Below are 17,693 nucleotides of genomic sequence, written 5' to 3'. Positions count from 1 at the left end.
TTAATAAAAGAGGACCACTCACAACGCTATCACTGTGGATTGATCGTATATATCACAACTAATTTATTACGCTGGCCCAAAACGATAGATAAGTTACAGGGAAGTTGGTCTTTATAAAATGACACTAGGCATGCAGCTTCTTCATGGTACCTTAAATTGCGGTGCATGGGTATGTGACCAATGACCATCTAATTATCTGTTAATTGATCGGCCTTCACTGGCAAGGCTACCAGTACCAATACTGCAGTAGTGTGGAATATTTTAGAGGCAGCAGTTTAGGAAGACAACGTCCCGTCCATCCCTCTAGCTAGCTGGTAAGTAATTCGTTTTTGCACCACCATTTATATAATGAAAACTATTATAACTATAAAAAAAAATTATATAAAAATAAATTCATAAATTTATTTGAATTGATATAATACGTCAAATTGTAAAATTATTTTTATTATTAAATAGATCTAACGGATTCTATAAAATTACATTAATTTGTGAGTTTATTTTATGTAATTTCTTTATATATTTAACAGTTCTCTTATATAATTAGTTTCCATCATTATTTTTTAAAGCTGCATGGATGTGGTATACATAATTATTGGCCATAAGATATATCATATTATTAGTGTCTCTTTCTATTCCAAGTTTTGACTAATATATGTATTTCATAGCTTGACAGGTAACATGGAAACAAACCCTTTACCTCTCGAACTGTCAATAAGAACTGGAGTTAATCAAAGACTTGAGAGTGAAAACTCTTCAAACAACCAAGGTCATTCTAATTCATCAAACATCTCAGGTAATGGACAAGACAAGCTAGTACAGACTGAAAATAATAATTTGATAATTGATGAAAGAAACTCTTCAAGTTCAAACAATCTAGGTCTCTCTCTCTCAATATGCACAACCATTATTGGAAGAAAAAAAGAGGCTTATAATTGCATGGAAAATTGGAATTTCTCAATACCTTTGCTAAAGTTGATCTTGTAACTTAGTTGTAGTTCTTCTTATCATTGAAACTTGAGAATTGAAATTTGAATCACCGTGACAAAAAGTACAAATGATTTATTTTAAGTGATTTATCTTAGATCTGATATGATTTAATTTGCAAGAGAGATTTTAGATTTAAATATTGTATATCAAATCTTGTCATGTCAATGATGTTGATGGTGTGTCATTCACATTAACTTACAAGTAGAAAGAATCAACCACAAAAAAAGCAATAAAGATTTGGAAAACTTGAACATCCTTCTCACTCAACTCATTAACGGATCTCAATCGTCATTATAAGAAAAATATTTATTTGTGGCCATTTAATTCCAACAAAATGACTATTTATAGTTAAAATGAATCTGTTTTAGTCATAAATAACATTTTTACCGCAATTAAATAACCACAAAAATTTATTTTTCTTGTACTGTGTGTTTGTTGGAAAGCACATTTGGATATCGACCAATTAAGCACGTACAGTACGCAAATAAGTTGAACGTAGAAGATGATAGTAGAATGAAATAATAGAGAAATTACACTTTGATAATCTCCTCAAACTACCAGTACTACTCATTTTACAAAGTGACCATCAAATTATTAATCCAACTTTATCTCTCAAATTTCTCCCTTTTGCAATTTGCCTTCTCCCATTAAGATCCAACGTCTTTTTTGATCATACCAGTACATTACTTCTTTTTTAATTATCAATTATCTCGAAGTCAACAATATTATATATTATTTAAACAAAGGGTTAAATTACTTATATAATTTGGAGGTTATAAATTAGTTGGTGATTAATTTTATGAATAATGTTAGATATAGTTATGAGTTGTACAAGGGTCACGCATTCTTTTTAAAAAAGAGTGAGATCTATCATTAAAAAATTAAATTTTTTCATATAGGTCCAATATTAACTTACTTTTTTAAAAATGAATGCATGCTATTTATATATGACTGTAAATATCATTTTTCTAATTTATTGCCATTTTGCAAAATAAGTGACAATTTCAAAGATAATTTGTGATTTTTCCTCAAAATGATGATACGTTAAAAATCAATAGGGATTTGATTAAAGATTTTATTGGGCTTGAATATTTGTAAGTGGTAAGTTGTAGGAGAATGGCCGGAACAAAGCCCACATCGAACACTCGGTTCGTTGGGTTGCATCTTCAAAGAACATAAACAAACTTAAGAGCTTTGCCTGTGGCTAATTATTTGGGCTATTTTAGACTGACAAACAATCCTAATCTATGAAAAGAAGTGATACTATCAAATTTGAGAAATGATTAGTGCAAATTCCAATAGATAAGTCACAGCATAATACTTTTGTAAAAAGTAGACCATACAAAAAAGTGTAAAAAAAACTTTTTTTTTGAGTGAGACCTATTTTTATTATAAAAGGCTTATGCGATACTTGTTATCTGAAATTTGTACCTAATATTATTCACCAAATTTATTAATTATAATATAAGTTGCATTAATACCATTATATATATATATATATATATATTAATATACATGCATGCAAAAGATGATATCGTTATGTACGTAGTAGCTAGTTTGCTGGAAAGTAGGTGGGTGTCGGAGTTGTTTCGTTTAATTTATTTCATAATTCTATATATAATATGAAAACTGGAGATCAAAAACCATATCAATTATAATGTATAATATATATGCATGCCAGGGCCAGAGAGGGAGGATGATTATGCGGCCTTACTCAAGGCTGTGCGAAGCGGTGATGCTGAACAGGAACATATAGTGGAGGAGTTGGTCAATATGATTTCGGAACATGATTTGGCAATGCTTAATGAAGGCGGTACAGCTCTACATTGGACAACTATTAGTGGGAATCGCAGGATGGCAGAGTGTCTGATTAGAAAGAACAAGAACGTGCTCAGCATTAGAAATTGTCGAAATGAACTTCCAGTTTCTCTGGCTTTGGGCTTTGGGCATACAGAATTGGCTCGCTATCTCTATTCTCAAACTCCAATCCACGATCTGGAGGAAGATCAAGGCTGCCATGGTGCTTCACTTCTTAACCGTTGTTTTTATAACGGAGATTTAGGTAACAAATTATTAATGTATTCTCTTCTAACCATTCATTGGCCGTAATTTCTGGTGATTGGATTAATTAATTGGATATATGCACTTACGTATGACAGATATGGCTTTGGATTTAATGAAGCGTTGTCCTAGTTTGGCTTTTGCCTTGGACCATCAATCACCACATGTCTACCCTTTGGAGGTATTAGCTTATAATTCGACTAACGCATTCGAGCTGAGTGGAAAAGGGATGGTGTTTTGGAAACAATGGATCTACAATCACTGTTAGTACCACCCTTCTGTTTTATGACAATGCAAGAGCCACCATGGCTCCCGCTCATGTGTTTTTTCATATATTTTTTTTAGTTGTTTTTTATATAGATTTTTTTAACAATTTTAAATATTTTAAAAAATAAAATAAATTTAGAACATCATTAAAAAATACTTCTTTAATCATAAAATAAAATAAATCATTAAAAAATACTTTTTTAATCATGAAGTAAAATAAAAAAATAAAAAAATCCCAACAGGAACACTAATATTTTTTTTTATGATTTTTTATTTTACTTCATGATTAAGGAATTATTTTTTAATAATGTTGTGAATTATTTTTTAATTTTTTTAAAATATTTAAAATTGTTAAAAAAATTTATATAAAAACAGAATTAAAAAAATACATAAAAAAATACATGCTAGAACCCAACGAGAGCTCCAACGGCCCCGGCGGTGACTCTAGCATTCTTCTTTGTTTTATCTCTTAGCAGCTTTTTCCATTAATTGGGGTCTTTTTACGTAAAACTGAAATTTCTAAAAAATAATCTTACTTTTATACATCTTTTATAATTATACTAAACATATTTGAATTTCAGATTTTGACATAATTACCGTCCTATTATAACAAAGTTGTAAAAATATTATAAAATAATTATAAGTGTATCATTATTATTAAATAATTTACATCTAATCATTAGCATTCTTTTCGTGATTTAAAACAAAAAATACAAAAATCAAGACAAGCTTTCTTAAAAACTCAAAAAACTTCTCCGGCCTCCAAACATTAACATTTCAAAACACTTCACCATCCAAACATATATACTTTTTAAAACCCTTATCACTTTCACAAAAAATACAACTCGAATTAAGTCAAATAACTAATTCATACAACTTATTATTTTATATTATTATTTCTACCTTTATAATGAAAATATTTTCAAGTATTTAAGAATATAAGAGGAAATCATAGTCTTACTGTACATGCATGTTGCTTGAATTTAATTTGCTCCTTCAAGATATATAAGATTAAAAATTATACTGCATGCCATATTATTACTTGCAATTGGCTTTTATTTGCCTTTTTTGTTTTTTGGTGGCCGAAGGTATACACGTTTCATTAGATCGTGCTGTCGATCAATTCCGTTTGAACATTCAAAATCTTGGTGAAGAAAAAAATATCGGATCAGGTACCTAAACTTAATTTCTTTCCCTTGAATTTTTTGACTCCTGACATTAATTAATGTTAATCAAAGTTTTGACAGCTTCGTTTTTCTGTCGGAATTAATAAAGATGAACAAGTTTTGGTTTTACTTAATTTGCAGTGGGAGCTGATCTATGGGTATAATTTTAATTGCATCCATTTACTTTTTTGAATAAGTTTTTATAAAAAATTGTTATTCTTGATCATTTATTGTTTCATCCAACTTATAAATTAACCGGCCAGCATGCATTAATGTTTCGTAATTGCCAAATTACTTATACAGGATTCAAGCGTTTATATGAAATGAAGTTGGAACAAGCTCAATTCCGACAACTTATGATCCTTATGTGTCAAGAAAGCCAAAGAAATCGACATGATCGTAATATTATTACGCGAGCAGTGATCGGTGCTATCAAGAGAGGGAACTTTGAATTTGTTTGTCATATAGTCAAAGCAAATCCAGATGTTTTGATGTGGGCTGATGTTGATGAAAGAAAGAGCATATTCCATTGGGTCATCCTATATCGTCAACATAGGATCTTTAGCCTTATATGCAACTCGAAAAAGAAGAATGCTCTACTAAATTCGATAGATAAATCCGACAATATAATATTGCATATGGCAGGGAAGGTAATATAAAATACTGCTATCGATCATATAAGAGGAGCAGCTTTGCAAATGCAAAGAGAAGTTCAATGGTTTAAGGTCAGCTCCATCCATCTCTCTCTGCTGCTTTATTATTTTGCTCTCGACCATACATTCTTTAAACTAATCTAGATCTAGAGATAGATTTTCAAATAGAGAAAGGAGAACAACAATAGTACCATGTAATGTCTGTATAAAAAACCTTTCAATTTTTTAGGCAAGAACTCGTGACCTTTAGGCTTTAGCCCATTTGTTTTACTTTAATATGTCTTAAAATCTGCATTTCTTACCAAATTTATTTCTAATATTAATTTTTAATTCCCCTACATTAATGTATAAGGGAATGTGGGGTGGAAAAATCTGTATCACTTAACTTCAAAACAGTGGTACTTATGATTTTAAGAACTCTACTATGGAATAATCTTAATTAGAAACTTCAACCACTGATCTACAAGTATTATATTTATTATATATAGAATAACTTTGTTTTTGCATTCTTTGTTTGTTGGTGTCACAAGATTGCTACTAAGCATGTCTTTATTATAAGAAAGCTAAAATTCTTACTGTCAAATTTTCAATACGGAAATCTAATAAACAGATTAAACTGAAGAAATAAAATACAAATTTGAAAAAAGAAACTGACATGTATACAACTATTTTTACAATTCTTTAAACTTTCATGTTTTAAATGAATGCCATTTTTATAAAATAAGTTATAAAATAATATTTTTTTACAAAAATACCCTAAATTAAAAATATGATTGTATAAAAATCAAAACAACAAAATTTCTTATTCAAAAAGCCAAAAGATTGATGATAGTCTCAGTTTGTTTAATGATGATGGCTAATTCTTTTGCAATATTCTAGTTGCCATTTTTTCCTCATATTTTTATTTAATAAATGTAGGTGGTGGAAAGCATATGCCCTCCCTCTTTTAAGGAAACTTTAAACAAAGATGGTTTGACTCCCGGACAATTGTTTACGAAAGACCACCAAAAAATGAGAAAAGAGGGAGAAAGATGGATGAAAGACACAGCAACTTCTTGTACAGTGGTCGGGGCTCTCATCATTACCATTATGTTCGCGGCAGCATTTACCATTCCTGGTGGTAACAATCAAGATACAGGCATGCCAATCCTCGTGCATGACAAACTTTTTACACTCTTTATAGTAGCTGATTCTCTGTCGCTATTTTCTTCCACGACTTCAGTATTAATGTTTTTAGGAATACTTACATCACGTTATGCAGAAGAAGACTTTCATAAATCCTTGCCCAGAAAGATGATTATAGGCCTTTTCGCTCTCTTCTTCTCTATTGCAACTATGATGATAGCCTTTTCTACTGCTCTTTTACTTATGTTATGTGGAAAATACCAAATCGTCGTTCCTATTATTGGTTTGGCTGGTATTCCCGTTATTCTATTTGTAGTGATGCAATCTCGCCTTCTTGTTGAGATGTTTAATTCAACCTATAGAATAGGCATCTTTGATAGAAAAATGAAACGTTCATTTTAACTTTTTATCTTATTTGTTGTAATGTTGTATTAATATATGGCAGACTAAGCAGAATTGATGATTATTTTTCATTGAAACAAATATCTGAACTTATGTGACATATTTTGTAATTCCTATTGTTCACACAATATAATTTTATTGGAGTTTGATTTTTTTTTTTTTTTTTTTTATGATGTAGGTAGTTATTCTTTCAAAGGAAAAATGATTTAAATCTCTAAAATTTTATATTCAAATTTGAGAATTTAGAGTGGGAAAAATGAATTAGATCTTCTTTGATACAACTGTTTGTTTGGAAAAAGTTTCTATATCAAAATTTTCATCTTATCACATCTCTTTCCCAAACGTCACTCAAATATAAATACTTTCAAATTAATACTTAACAACTTTATAATCATTACAACATTTTCTCTCATTTCCCAAAATCTAAAAAATACTTAACTCAAAGTATCTTATCACTATTTACAAATCATCTTACTACTATTCACAAAATTCTCATCTCATCTCATTCTTCTAAAGGACTCAATAAATTATCTCAATCCATTTCATCTCATCTCATCTCAATATTGAAACACCATTTAAATACAAATAATTTTAAATTTTAAATTTTAAATTTTCAACTTTTTTATCTAATCATTATAATTTTTCTAAACTTTCAAATAAAACATAAAAATAATTAAACTATTTCAAATCTCAAAACAAAAATTATATTAAACAATTATATTTTAACAATATTGTAACTTTATAATATTTTTATTTAGCTTTTTCTATATCATTTTTAAAAACTCTATAAAATATCTTAACTCAAATAATTTTATTATTATTCACAAATTATCTCAATATTATTCATAAATTTATAATATCATTTTATCTATATAACTAAATGAGGCCTAAATTAGCTCTTAAATAAGCTCAAGCTTGGGGTAGTAAAATACATCGTACCAAAAGGAGACTCCCATTGGGGTCGTTTCATTGGAAGATCTATATTCGGCATTGATGGATATCAATTCTTTTTTGAACAACTTTTACAATTGAAGTGACAACAAAATAAGTCAATTTCAAAATCAATATACGCATAATATTGCACAACTATATTCAAATGCGTACCCCTACTCCTTGTCACCATTCCACAATGTTTATTACCCTTTAGTAGTGACAAAGATGAACCTGTCTAGTCTATATTTAATTAAACAGCAATGTAACTCTTTTTAGTTAGAAAAATGATTATACAATTATTTTTATAATTCTCTACACAATTTTATTTTATATTATAGATGTTTTTATAAAATAACTTATAAAAAAAATATCGTTTTACATAATGTCATCAACTTAGAAGCATAATTGTATAAAAAAGAGCAATATTATACATCATTATAGAAAATACACAATAATAATATAAAAAATTACAATAAAATGAAAAATTCAAACGAAACTAAGAAATAGATGGATTGCTAACTAATACTATCTTATTAAAAAATAGCAACACACCACACTGCCATCACATTTTCATTGCATTATGTAATATATGACATATTTATTGTCATTGAATAATAAAAGATTATCTAATAAAAGATTATCTAATGTCATAAATGTGTTACATCCTGTATAATAAGATAAAAGTAAAATGATAATGTGGTGTATAAAATTTTCTAATAAAATAATTTATATATATCATTACTCATTTAATCGTGTAATACTTGCTTATCAAAACTATATTGGACATCGGAACTCTCGACCGGCCAGCGAAACCCGTCGGCTAATGATCGAAAGACAACACAAAACTCTCTTCACTTTAAAATAAGCAAAATTCTATTTGCAGTCTCTTTTCGAGGACTGCGTGCACACGCCCTACGTGTTTTCAAAACGAATCGTTACATTTAAGTGAAAAAGTGCCTGTCTCATCCCCTTCCTTAGCCCAAGTCAATATCTCCTTCTCAAATCAAGTTCTCCTTGCTCAGCCCTATACTGAGGACTCTCTCTCTCTCTCTGGTATTGTAGGAGCAGGCCGAGATAGGAAAAATGTAGTAGATATGGCCGTAATGAGTCTCGGCATCTGCGCTCGCGCTTCTTTGGCTTCTCTAAGCTTTCTAAGCTCACCGCCATGGATATGGCCGTAGTGGATATTCCCTCTCTTTTTTATTCAATCGACGTTCTTGTCTTTCTTATGAATTAATAAATTCTTGCTTCCACTAAAGCTTCAAAGTTGATCAGAATGATCCGAAAAGGTGAATTGGCTGCATTTATTATGGGTAGTATAGAAGAACTTACCCACTTAGACCGCATATTTCCTAATATGTGAATTGCAGTTGCTTTATTCTCGCCAGTACCCACTTAGACCCACTTAGGTGCTCTGTCGATGGACAGTGGAGGACAAGACCACTGTGACTCCGTCAAAGGTGGAGAAGGCCGGCGATAGGTAGTGGAGTATGCAACTCCGTCAATGGTGGAGGAGGCCGTCGATGGGCAGAGGACGGAGACTGACGAGACGGCTTTCGATTTTTCATAATTTTTGCTGTTTTGTTTCTGAAATATGAACTAGGGGTAGTTTAGTCATTCACATGCTACACACGTGCACACGAGCATAGGCTTGCAAAGGAGTCCTCCGAATGGGACTGTACATAGCGGCAAACTTGCTTTATTTATATGACGTGCGTCGTATGGATAATAAAGCAAAGCAGGGCTATCTCGACCACAGCGCCACCACGGCCACGCTAAACCTCCATCCTCTCAAGAAATTACTGAATACTCAAACATAAAGGAGGAAAAACCCACGGTTTTGGTTTGTTTCTCTACCTTCTCAGATCAGAATCTCACTTTAGAAAGTTTTGGAAATCATGGGCATAGCCACAACCACAGCCATTGATTATGTCAGAAGGTTCGGTTTCGCTTGACATGGAGGCACGGAGGCTCGCCATTCTCTCTTCCCATATCTGCCCTCTCGGTTCCAGTCAGCCTCGGGGTCGGACTCCCATCCCACTTTTTTCAACCCTCTCCTTTTCCTATTGCGCTTCTGATTCGGATGAGACTAAGCGGTTGCGTGATTCTCAGAAGAAGGTTCAACAAAACGACTGTGTTTTTTGCAAGATTGTATGCGGTGAATCACCAGCTCTCAAGGTAATTCGGCTTATTTGATCATTTTCGTTTGGATGCTGAGAAAATTCATGAAGAGTGGAAGAAAATTGAAATGCTATTTTCAAGGTTTTTCGTGGTTTGGGTTTCGCAATTTGGAGAGCTTGCATGCAGAGAGCTAAGTTGTGAAGACAATTTGGTAATTGAAATTATGTGTAAATATAAAACACACACATATTGAATATCTGTTTGTCGTGCGCATATACGTATTTTCCTTGTCCAACGTTTTCCTAGTTACCAAACATTTGCCTACTTATTATTTTTGTTACTAAAGAGTCTCCTGGTAGTATCTCAAAGCATTTTGAGAAATCCTCTTACGTTTTTCTGCATTTTGAGAAAATATTGTTGATTATTTGCTGGCAAACCGCTAACTATTAATTATTACTAAGAAGTTTTTCTTGTGAAGCGGGGAAGAATAAGATTTTGAACCCTAAGTCCCCTATAGGAATTTTAATATGCTTAATCAGAGTTTTCTAAAGAACATCAAACGTTTGGAAAAGTTGGCAAGTTTCTTGACTTTTGATGCTTCAAGCACTTGTAGTTGCTAAAACTAGTATAGCCTGCGGACGCGACTCAAGACCTAATCTTATGCTCAGCATGAACTGAAGGTGTGATCTCTTCATCACATGTTATGATGTGAAAATACATTCTCTATTCACTTTGGTTCCACTTTTTGTTACTTTGTTGAATTTGATTCTCACAGCTCTATGAAGATGATGCGTGCCTATGCATATTGGATACAAGTCCTCTAAGTCATGTGTAAGGTATCATGCATCCAAGGTTCAATTAATCATTCTATTGTTAGGTGTGTTTCGTGCTACTTTGGGGTTCACCGTGGTTTAATGTTCACCCCTCAACTTAGTCCACATATTTTTATGAGCATACATACCAATGCCATACTGTTTTAATCATGAAGTAACTCTTAGGGATATTGCTGTAGAGTTTCACTTTTTCCCTAAGCGCTACCTAATGGAGATCTTAAAGTAAATCTCTAAGTATACTCAGTCTGTAGTATACCATGCTAGCACTTATGCTGTCTCTTCAATCCTGATTGTTTTACTCAAAATCATTCAAAATTAGCACAATGTTATTACTGCAGATAATTGAGGAAAAAACAAATAATACAAAAGGATAATCTTATAAACACGTACAACTGTTTTACAACCCATGAAGGACACGTACGAGTAGAAATTAACGCGCTAGCTAGCTGGTTGTGAAAATTATTCTCTCGAAGATTTTATGAAGCGGTGGAGGATTTGGTCTCCAGCAAGGAACCAGTGGTAAAACTATCTCAATTATTGCTACTCTTCCATTATTAGCAGTACCTTTTGCATTGCTTAATTATTATCGGGACAGCAGATCATTTTATTTATTTCCTATTTTGTCGATATCTTTCCTTAATTTTCATGATTAATAATTTTCCTCCTATATATTTATATTGATCATAATTGTAATAGAAGGATCATCTTTGTTCTCTAATAAAAGAACAAAGTGGTGATAATTTGCGTCTTTTTAATTAATTTATTTTTTAATTTTGAGTTTCCGTTCATAAGCTTTTCCGGCCCATTTTACAAAGAATTTTAAAAAATAGTTATAAAAATGGTTGTATATGCATATATAACTACAAAAAAGAGGAACATAACAAAAATTACAGAAGCTATACCTTCATTTAATGTTTTCGATCGAGTGAATATATATATACGAACAATTAGTACTTTGCATAAGTTAATTCAAAGCTTGGTTCTCATATTATAAAGTTTAATTTTCAGCTTTGATTCTGATGGTTTGGGTGATGATGATGAACTAATCAACAAAATAAAGCATTAAATATTTCCGTATTTAATTTATTAGGAAATGTATGAATTAAAGGCAGAAATCAAAATCGATATGATCAATTTCTTTCAACCACAAATATTTCTTAATAATTAAGTAGGTTACAAAGAAATTATTACCAACGGACGCACAGACTAAAAAAAAAAGAGGAAAAAACATAATAATTGTCCAAATATCGATATCGGGACATCTCCTACAAATATTTCTATTAACAGTTGGAATCCATATTGCCATTCTGTGTCTGTTTGCCATGTACTAAAGATGTTGGGAGACGAACCACGATCTCATTTTATTTTTTATGCATACTTTTAAAAGCTAAATAGATTTTATTTGAGTGAATGTGCGCCTTCCCCTTTCTGTTAAATGGAAAAATCGGTGATAAGGGAGCCTTTTTTCTTCCCTCCCAATGATTTCCAAGGCTTTTGTTCACATTAATTCTTTGGGCATCCGCGATCTTATTGTCTCGTACGCAATAGACAATTATTGAATGAGAAGTATATATATTAAGGCTAGGGTACACACAAATCTTAATTAAAAAATCTATATTTTATAATAAAAATATATTTACAATTCGATAGATGTAATACTTCATGCTTATATGTAAATCTTTTTTATAAAACTTTTTTAGATCAAGTATTTTTTTATTATTAAATTATGCCAACCTAATACCCTTAAAAGTAGGGATGACAATATGTGACACGATCCGTAAACCCAACACGAATACGACACGAAATTACCAGATTTGAGTTTGATATTAACGGGTTGACCTGCTAAGACACGATTTATAAACAGGTTAATAACCGGTCAATCTGCTTAACATGAAATCAACCTGTTTTAACTTGTTTTGAATTTATTTAAAAATTAAAATTTTATTATTATTAAGTTGTAATATTGATTATTCTCAATAGGAAATGTTATGCATCAGCCCCACACCGGCACACACTTCACATCACTTTTTTTTTTTTTTTTTTTTTACACTCAATAGGTTGAGTGTGTGCTGGTGTGGAGCTGATGCAAATATTTTTCCATTCTCAATAGGCTTATGTTTTTAGTATTTCAAGTCTAATTCTTTACACACCCAACACAACACTAAAGCGGATCCCACAATGATAGAAAAGTATTAGTATTTCAATTTTTAATCCACAATGCGTAATATGTTGACACACCAAACTTGCAAGTAATAAAAATCTTTATATGTGTATCCATTTAATAACGAATATGTATTAATAAAAGCATTTATTTAATACCAAAAGATTACACTGTTGTGACCAATGTTTTCGTTTCCGTTCCGTTTCGGACGGAACAACCGGAGTTTCAAGTGCTGGAACAATAATGACTATTAGTACTCTGGCTAGAACAGGTGTAGTCCGGAATGTTCAATAATGACATTTTTGTAAATACCTTGAAAAGTGAGGGACGAAATTGTAATTTCTCCTCCTGTTATCCCACTCCGACATCCCACACCGATGTCACAATCGCCACCTCCATACTCCATGCCGTTGCAACTCAAGCCTCACGCCGTTCCTTTTCTTTCCCCTTTTCTTTTGGTTGATTTCATGCGTGTTATCGTCTTAACTTTGTTTTTTTTTTTTCTACCAAAAAATGGTTCACGCTTCTCCTACGTCAAGTATTTTCCTTCACAATTTTCCCCCTTTCTCCCAAGTTACTAGACTTGTGAAACCAAAAGAAGAATTTTTCAGACAAGACTATTTTGGCCACGTCCAACTTCTCAATGCCCTTTCATAAAGCAGGTTAAAGCTAGAGTGATTTAGTTTTGTTTTAATCTGACCAGAGAAAACATTACAAATAGTAGTTGAGATTAATGTTTGCATTCTTTTAAATTGGTTGTTTGCTTTAATCTAATCTACTTCTGGTTTCGTTTGCACATGACTTCTTGATATTTTTATGTTTGATTTGACTTGGGCATTAATTAGTATTGGTGAAATACACAATAATATAATAAAAATTACAATGTAATTAAAATTAAATCGAAACCAGTTCGGACTGAGGCACGGAAATATCGCTCTCTTTAAAGAGATTCAAGCCCTCTGCGGTGTGCAAAGTCTCAAATTAACCGGTGTAGTAGAAATCTTCTAGACTTGACTCCTCCAGGATACAACAGCCCAACTGATCGTCGTATGACTCAAGCCTACTCTGCACAAGTAGTTGAGCTCAAAACTCTTCTCAAAGAACACCTTTCTTTTATCTGAAAAATCTCTCAAAAATATATACTCATTAAGTATATTTTTGTTTATCACATTTTTTTGTCAAAAATTCCACACACATACTCTCCGTAAGACTACATATAAATATATATATATATATATATATATATATATATATAAAGTGTATAAGACAAAAAAGTGACACAAAACTAAAAGGACGTAAACGGAAAAAGAACCACAAATAAATGGCCAACGTTAACAAAATAAAAGCCCACTTTAATAACCTTCCAAGCCAACGTTTACCACCCATAAATGCCAACCTCCATTCAATTTAAAAACAATTCAAAAACACTCGTAATGGGCAATGACATGATGAAATAAAGTAACGTACTTCCCAAAAACGGTACAATGAACAATTGGCCATTACCAAATATTAAAGAAAAACCAACGGCTGAAACTTTAGGGAGCAATAACAAAGAGCCGTTAAGAAATTAACTGATAAAATTAAAGTTCAAACGGCTTGATTGTTAAAACGGATGATAATGAGCATTTAGAAAATAATTGAGCAACTGAAACATTAAAATCAACCAACTTAAAGAGAGAAACGTTATTGATAAAAACTATTTATTAAAAAATACCAACAATTAGTGGTATTATGAAGTTGTTTCATCTTTTTAATTAACACTAACCCCTAACTATATACTTTTCCCCTCTATATATGTTAATTACTTGGTTCAGTCATTTGATCTTCTTAATTTTCTTGAATAAAATTGAACCTTGATATAGGAGGCGTAACCATGGATTGAGAAGTATATATTATCATCTTTTAGATGAAGATGATTGGTTTTTTAATCGGTTCAATTGAAATCTTAGAAGTATTATTAAATTTTTTGAATATCTATGCTTTTAAGACTTTGTATTGAGAAGTATTATTGAGTTTTTCAAATATGTATGTATGTATGTTTTTAAAATTATATTCTTATTATTTTAGAATATATTTAGTTTTTCTATATATATAATTGTTGAAAGGAATTAAAAACTTCTAACAGTAAAAAGCATATAATTTCTAATCATCAAATTTTAATTTTTAATCAGCATGCATGCAAGAAGCAATAATGATGCTTAATTAGTTAGTTGGGCTGTCATCATATGTACAGCTAATCTTTGACTAAAAAAGATAAGAATAATAAAGTTAAACACTTAGAAATGAAGAATAATAAAGATAAAGAATAATAAAGGTTCAAGGCCTTAAAACATTTGAAGTCTGGGCCGAATGACTAATGAATTTTCAACGGACGTAATTATTATCGACACATGAATCTTCTCTCCCTTTTTTTTTCTTTCTTTCTTTCTTATTTTTCTTCTTATTTTGTTAACGTTCATTTGGACACTGAGATATCTAAAAAGTTTATAAATAATAATAAAATAGTTTAAGTTAAGATCTTTATCGAGTTTTCAGAAATGATATAGAAAAAGTTGAATAAAAATATTATCAATTTACAAATTATTTAAATAGTATTTTTTAATAGTATTTTTGTTTTAAAGTTAGAAAAAATTGTATTGATTTTTTTGCTTTATTTCAAAATTTGTAAAAGTTCTATTATTTTTTTTTTGTTTGAAAAATTATTAAGTAATAATTAGATAAAAAAGTTAAAGATTATTTAAAATTGAAAAGTGTTTTATATTTTAGTAATATTTTAAAATAAAATTATAAAAAATTTTGAAAATTTTGAAAATTTCATCTTTCATCTTGTGTCTAAACTAAGAATTTACAAATTTAAGTAATTTGATGTAATATATTAAATTATATAATTAATATTATTGTAAAATAAATTTTTTATGAATTGTACAATTCTCGCCGGTAAAAATAGGATTAGTATTTTGTCATGAAACTCACTTTTTTGGTGTCAAGTTGACTCCGGCTTGCCAACAATTATCTGCGAGACTAAGTGATTTTTAAGAGTTAAAGCTGCTAAAATTCTTTATTACATTCTAGATTTTACTCTAGAAAAAGAACCATCTTTAAATTCATTATAAATTTCAACCGTAAAACATTTATGGGTCACCTTACATTCTTGATTTTTACGTTTAGAAATATTTCGGTGCTTGATTAACAACACCCTTTGATAATGATATTTAAAAAATTAATACTACACATATTTATAATTTTACATATAAGATTTATTTTGTCAATTTTTTTAAAAAATTAAAATTTAATCATTTTATTCATATCAATAATTGATAGGTGTAGAAATAATTTTTTTTTTTTGTAAGTTTTTCTTAGATACATTGTTCTATTTAAAAATTATCAATCAAATAGTATTTTTAATTTTTGGAATTCCTGAGCCTTTAAATGAAAAGTTATTATCATTTAGGAAAGTTCAAGAAATTAAAAGAAAATAATTAAAAACAATTGATTTTTTATTGAGAATTGTAAAATTTGATTGTTAAATCAATTGCTCCCTAGAAAAAATATCCCGATGGGTGGAATGTCAAAATTTGAAATTTTTTATGACACAATTTAAAGGCGCGATGAGGTGTACATGATTACAGCAGAGCCGGCGGTCATGGACATCTAAGGTAATGTCGTTGGAGTCAAAGAAATAATTAATCAAGTTGGCGCACATCAAGAATAATTAATTATATATGTTTATTTAGACAAGAAGATTAATTAATATATATAGCACCATCAATACTCCATTACTTTAGCTTGTAAACGAGTTTTTTGAAAAAATAAAAATTCTAGACCTTTTCTTCGGATTAAATCACGAAGCACTCTAATTTTTAATGAATTTTCAAACCCAGGAAAATTTTAAAGAATCATTGCTTCCGATGGAGCTAGTTAACAGCCTCTGCCGATCTCGTAAATTCACGCAAAACTCTAGCATCCTCGTCCATAGCAACATACGAGCTATCTCAAACTTAGGATTGGTTTGGATGTATAGGTTTCTTTAAATTTGAAGAGCTACTGTCTAATCATCAAATCTATTTTTTATTCACTTTTAATCTCCAATGGTTCTTTTTATTCACGTTTAATCTCTAACTGTCTTGTAATAATAATAATGTAAGAATCAAATTAAATTATTAATTAACATATGATTAGTGTAATTATAAAATATAAAAAAATAATATTATTATTAAAAAAATAATATTATATTATTATTTTGATGAATTCAATGTGGAGTTATGGATAAGAAAGTTTTAGATATATGAAAAATATGTACTTTTCATCAAAATTTAAAGATAAATTTGATGAATCCAATGATAATTTATCAAATATATCTAAGTTTTAGATATATTGAATTTTAATGTACTTTATCATGTACTTTATCAGTTCATTATCCTTTCAGACAGTTTTTCTATATATAATGAGAGTGAATTAAGATGGAATTCAACCGATGCTTCCAATCTATCACTACTGCAATTGCAGTTTTTTTTTCTTTTACATATCTTTCAACATGTTTAAATATTTTAAAAAATAAATAAATTCAATAATATTTACTATCTTATAACAGTAATGTCGGTGGAGTCCAATAAACACAACTTTTAATTTTTACAACATTTTATGAAACAAAGTTTTTTAATAGGAGGGGTATTTTTGTAAATTACCTTATAACAATAATATTATTTTATAAAAATATTCTTATGTTAAATCATATATTGTAAAATGTGTTGTTTGTATAATTATTCATTTATTATTGATTCCATCGGTGCAAAAGTTAATGTTTATTTATATGACCACTAGGCAAGTTTAATAGAGAAATGCATTCAATCAACTTTATAATAAAATTTATTTTATAATTTAATATACTATATCAAATTATAAATTTATTTTTATTAAAAGATTTTATAACTAGAAAAAATAAAAGTGATAACACACCCACATAAAATTATTAAAAACTAAGTTT

At 29.9% G+C, this 17,693-nt stretch overlaps 2 protein-coding genes across 2 annotated transcripts; both read left to right on the top strand.

Moving 5' to 3' along the window:
- The first annotated feature begins 2,661 nt into the window (after positions 1-2,661).
- LOC109021943 (ankyrin repeat-containing protein NPR4-like) lies at positions 2,662-6,725 on the top strand. Its single transcript, XM_035687158.1, has 4 exons — positions 2,662-3,049; positions 3,147-3,229; positions 5,144-5,206; positions 6,053-6,725. Exons 1-4 carry the CDS (start codon positions 2,662-2,664, stop codon positions 6,659-6,661), a joined length of 1,143 nt encoding a protein of 380 aa, XP_035543051.1. The 3' UTR covers positions 6,662-6,725.
- A 2,796-nt stretch (positions 6,726-9,521) lies between these two features.
- Positions 9,522-10,550, top strand: LOC118346127 (adenylylsulfatase HINT3-like). Its single transcript, XM_035687157.1, has 2 exons — positions 9,522-9,772; positions 10,491-10,550. The coding sequence occupies exons 1-2, from the start codon at positions 9,524-9,526 to the stop codon at positions 10,548-10,550; spliced, it is 309 nt and encodes a 102-aa protein (XP_035543050.1). The 5' UTR covers positions 9,522-9,523.
- The last annotated feature ends 7,143 nt before the right edge of the window (positions 10,551-17,693 follow it).

Source organism: Juglans regia, unplaced genomic scaffold (assembly GCF_001411555.2).
Source record: "Juglans regia cultivar Chandler unplaced genomic scaffold, Walnut 2.0 Scaffold_7, whole genome shotgun sequence".
Taxonomy (NCBI): Eukaryota; Viridiplantae; Streptophyta; class Magnoliopsida; order Fagales; family Juglandaceae; genus Juglans; species Juglans regia.
This window is presented reverse-complemented; position numbering and strand designations above follow the sequence as displayed.

Excerpts from the sequence above, each read along its gene's own strand:
- LOC118346127 (XM_035687157.1), top strand. The coding sequence starts at position 9,524 with ATGTCAGAAGGTTCGGTTTCGCTTGACATGGAGGCACGGAGGCTCGCC. Across the intron at positions 9,773-10,490 it reads GTGAATCACCAGCTCTCAAG|CTCTATGAAGATGATGCGTG; the intron begins GTAATTCGGCTT and ends TGATTCTCACAG.
- LOC109021943 (XM_035687158.1), top strand. The coding sequence starts at position 2,662 with ATGCCAGGGCCAGAGAGGGAGGATGATTATGCGGCCTTACTCAAGGCT. Across the intron at positions 3,230-5,143 it reads CACATGTCTACCCTTTGGAG|ACTGCTATCGATCATATAAG; the intron begins GTATTAGCTTAT and ends GTAATATAAAAT. Across the intron at positions 5,207-6,052 it reads GAGAAGTTCAATGGTTTAAG|GTGGTGGAAAGCATATGCCC; the intron begins GTCAGCTCCATC and ends TAATAAATGTAG.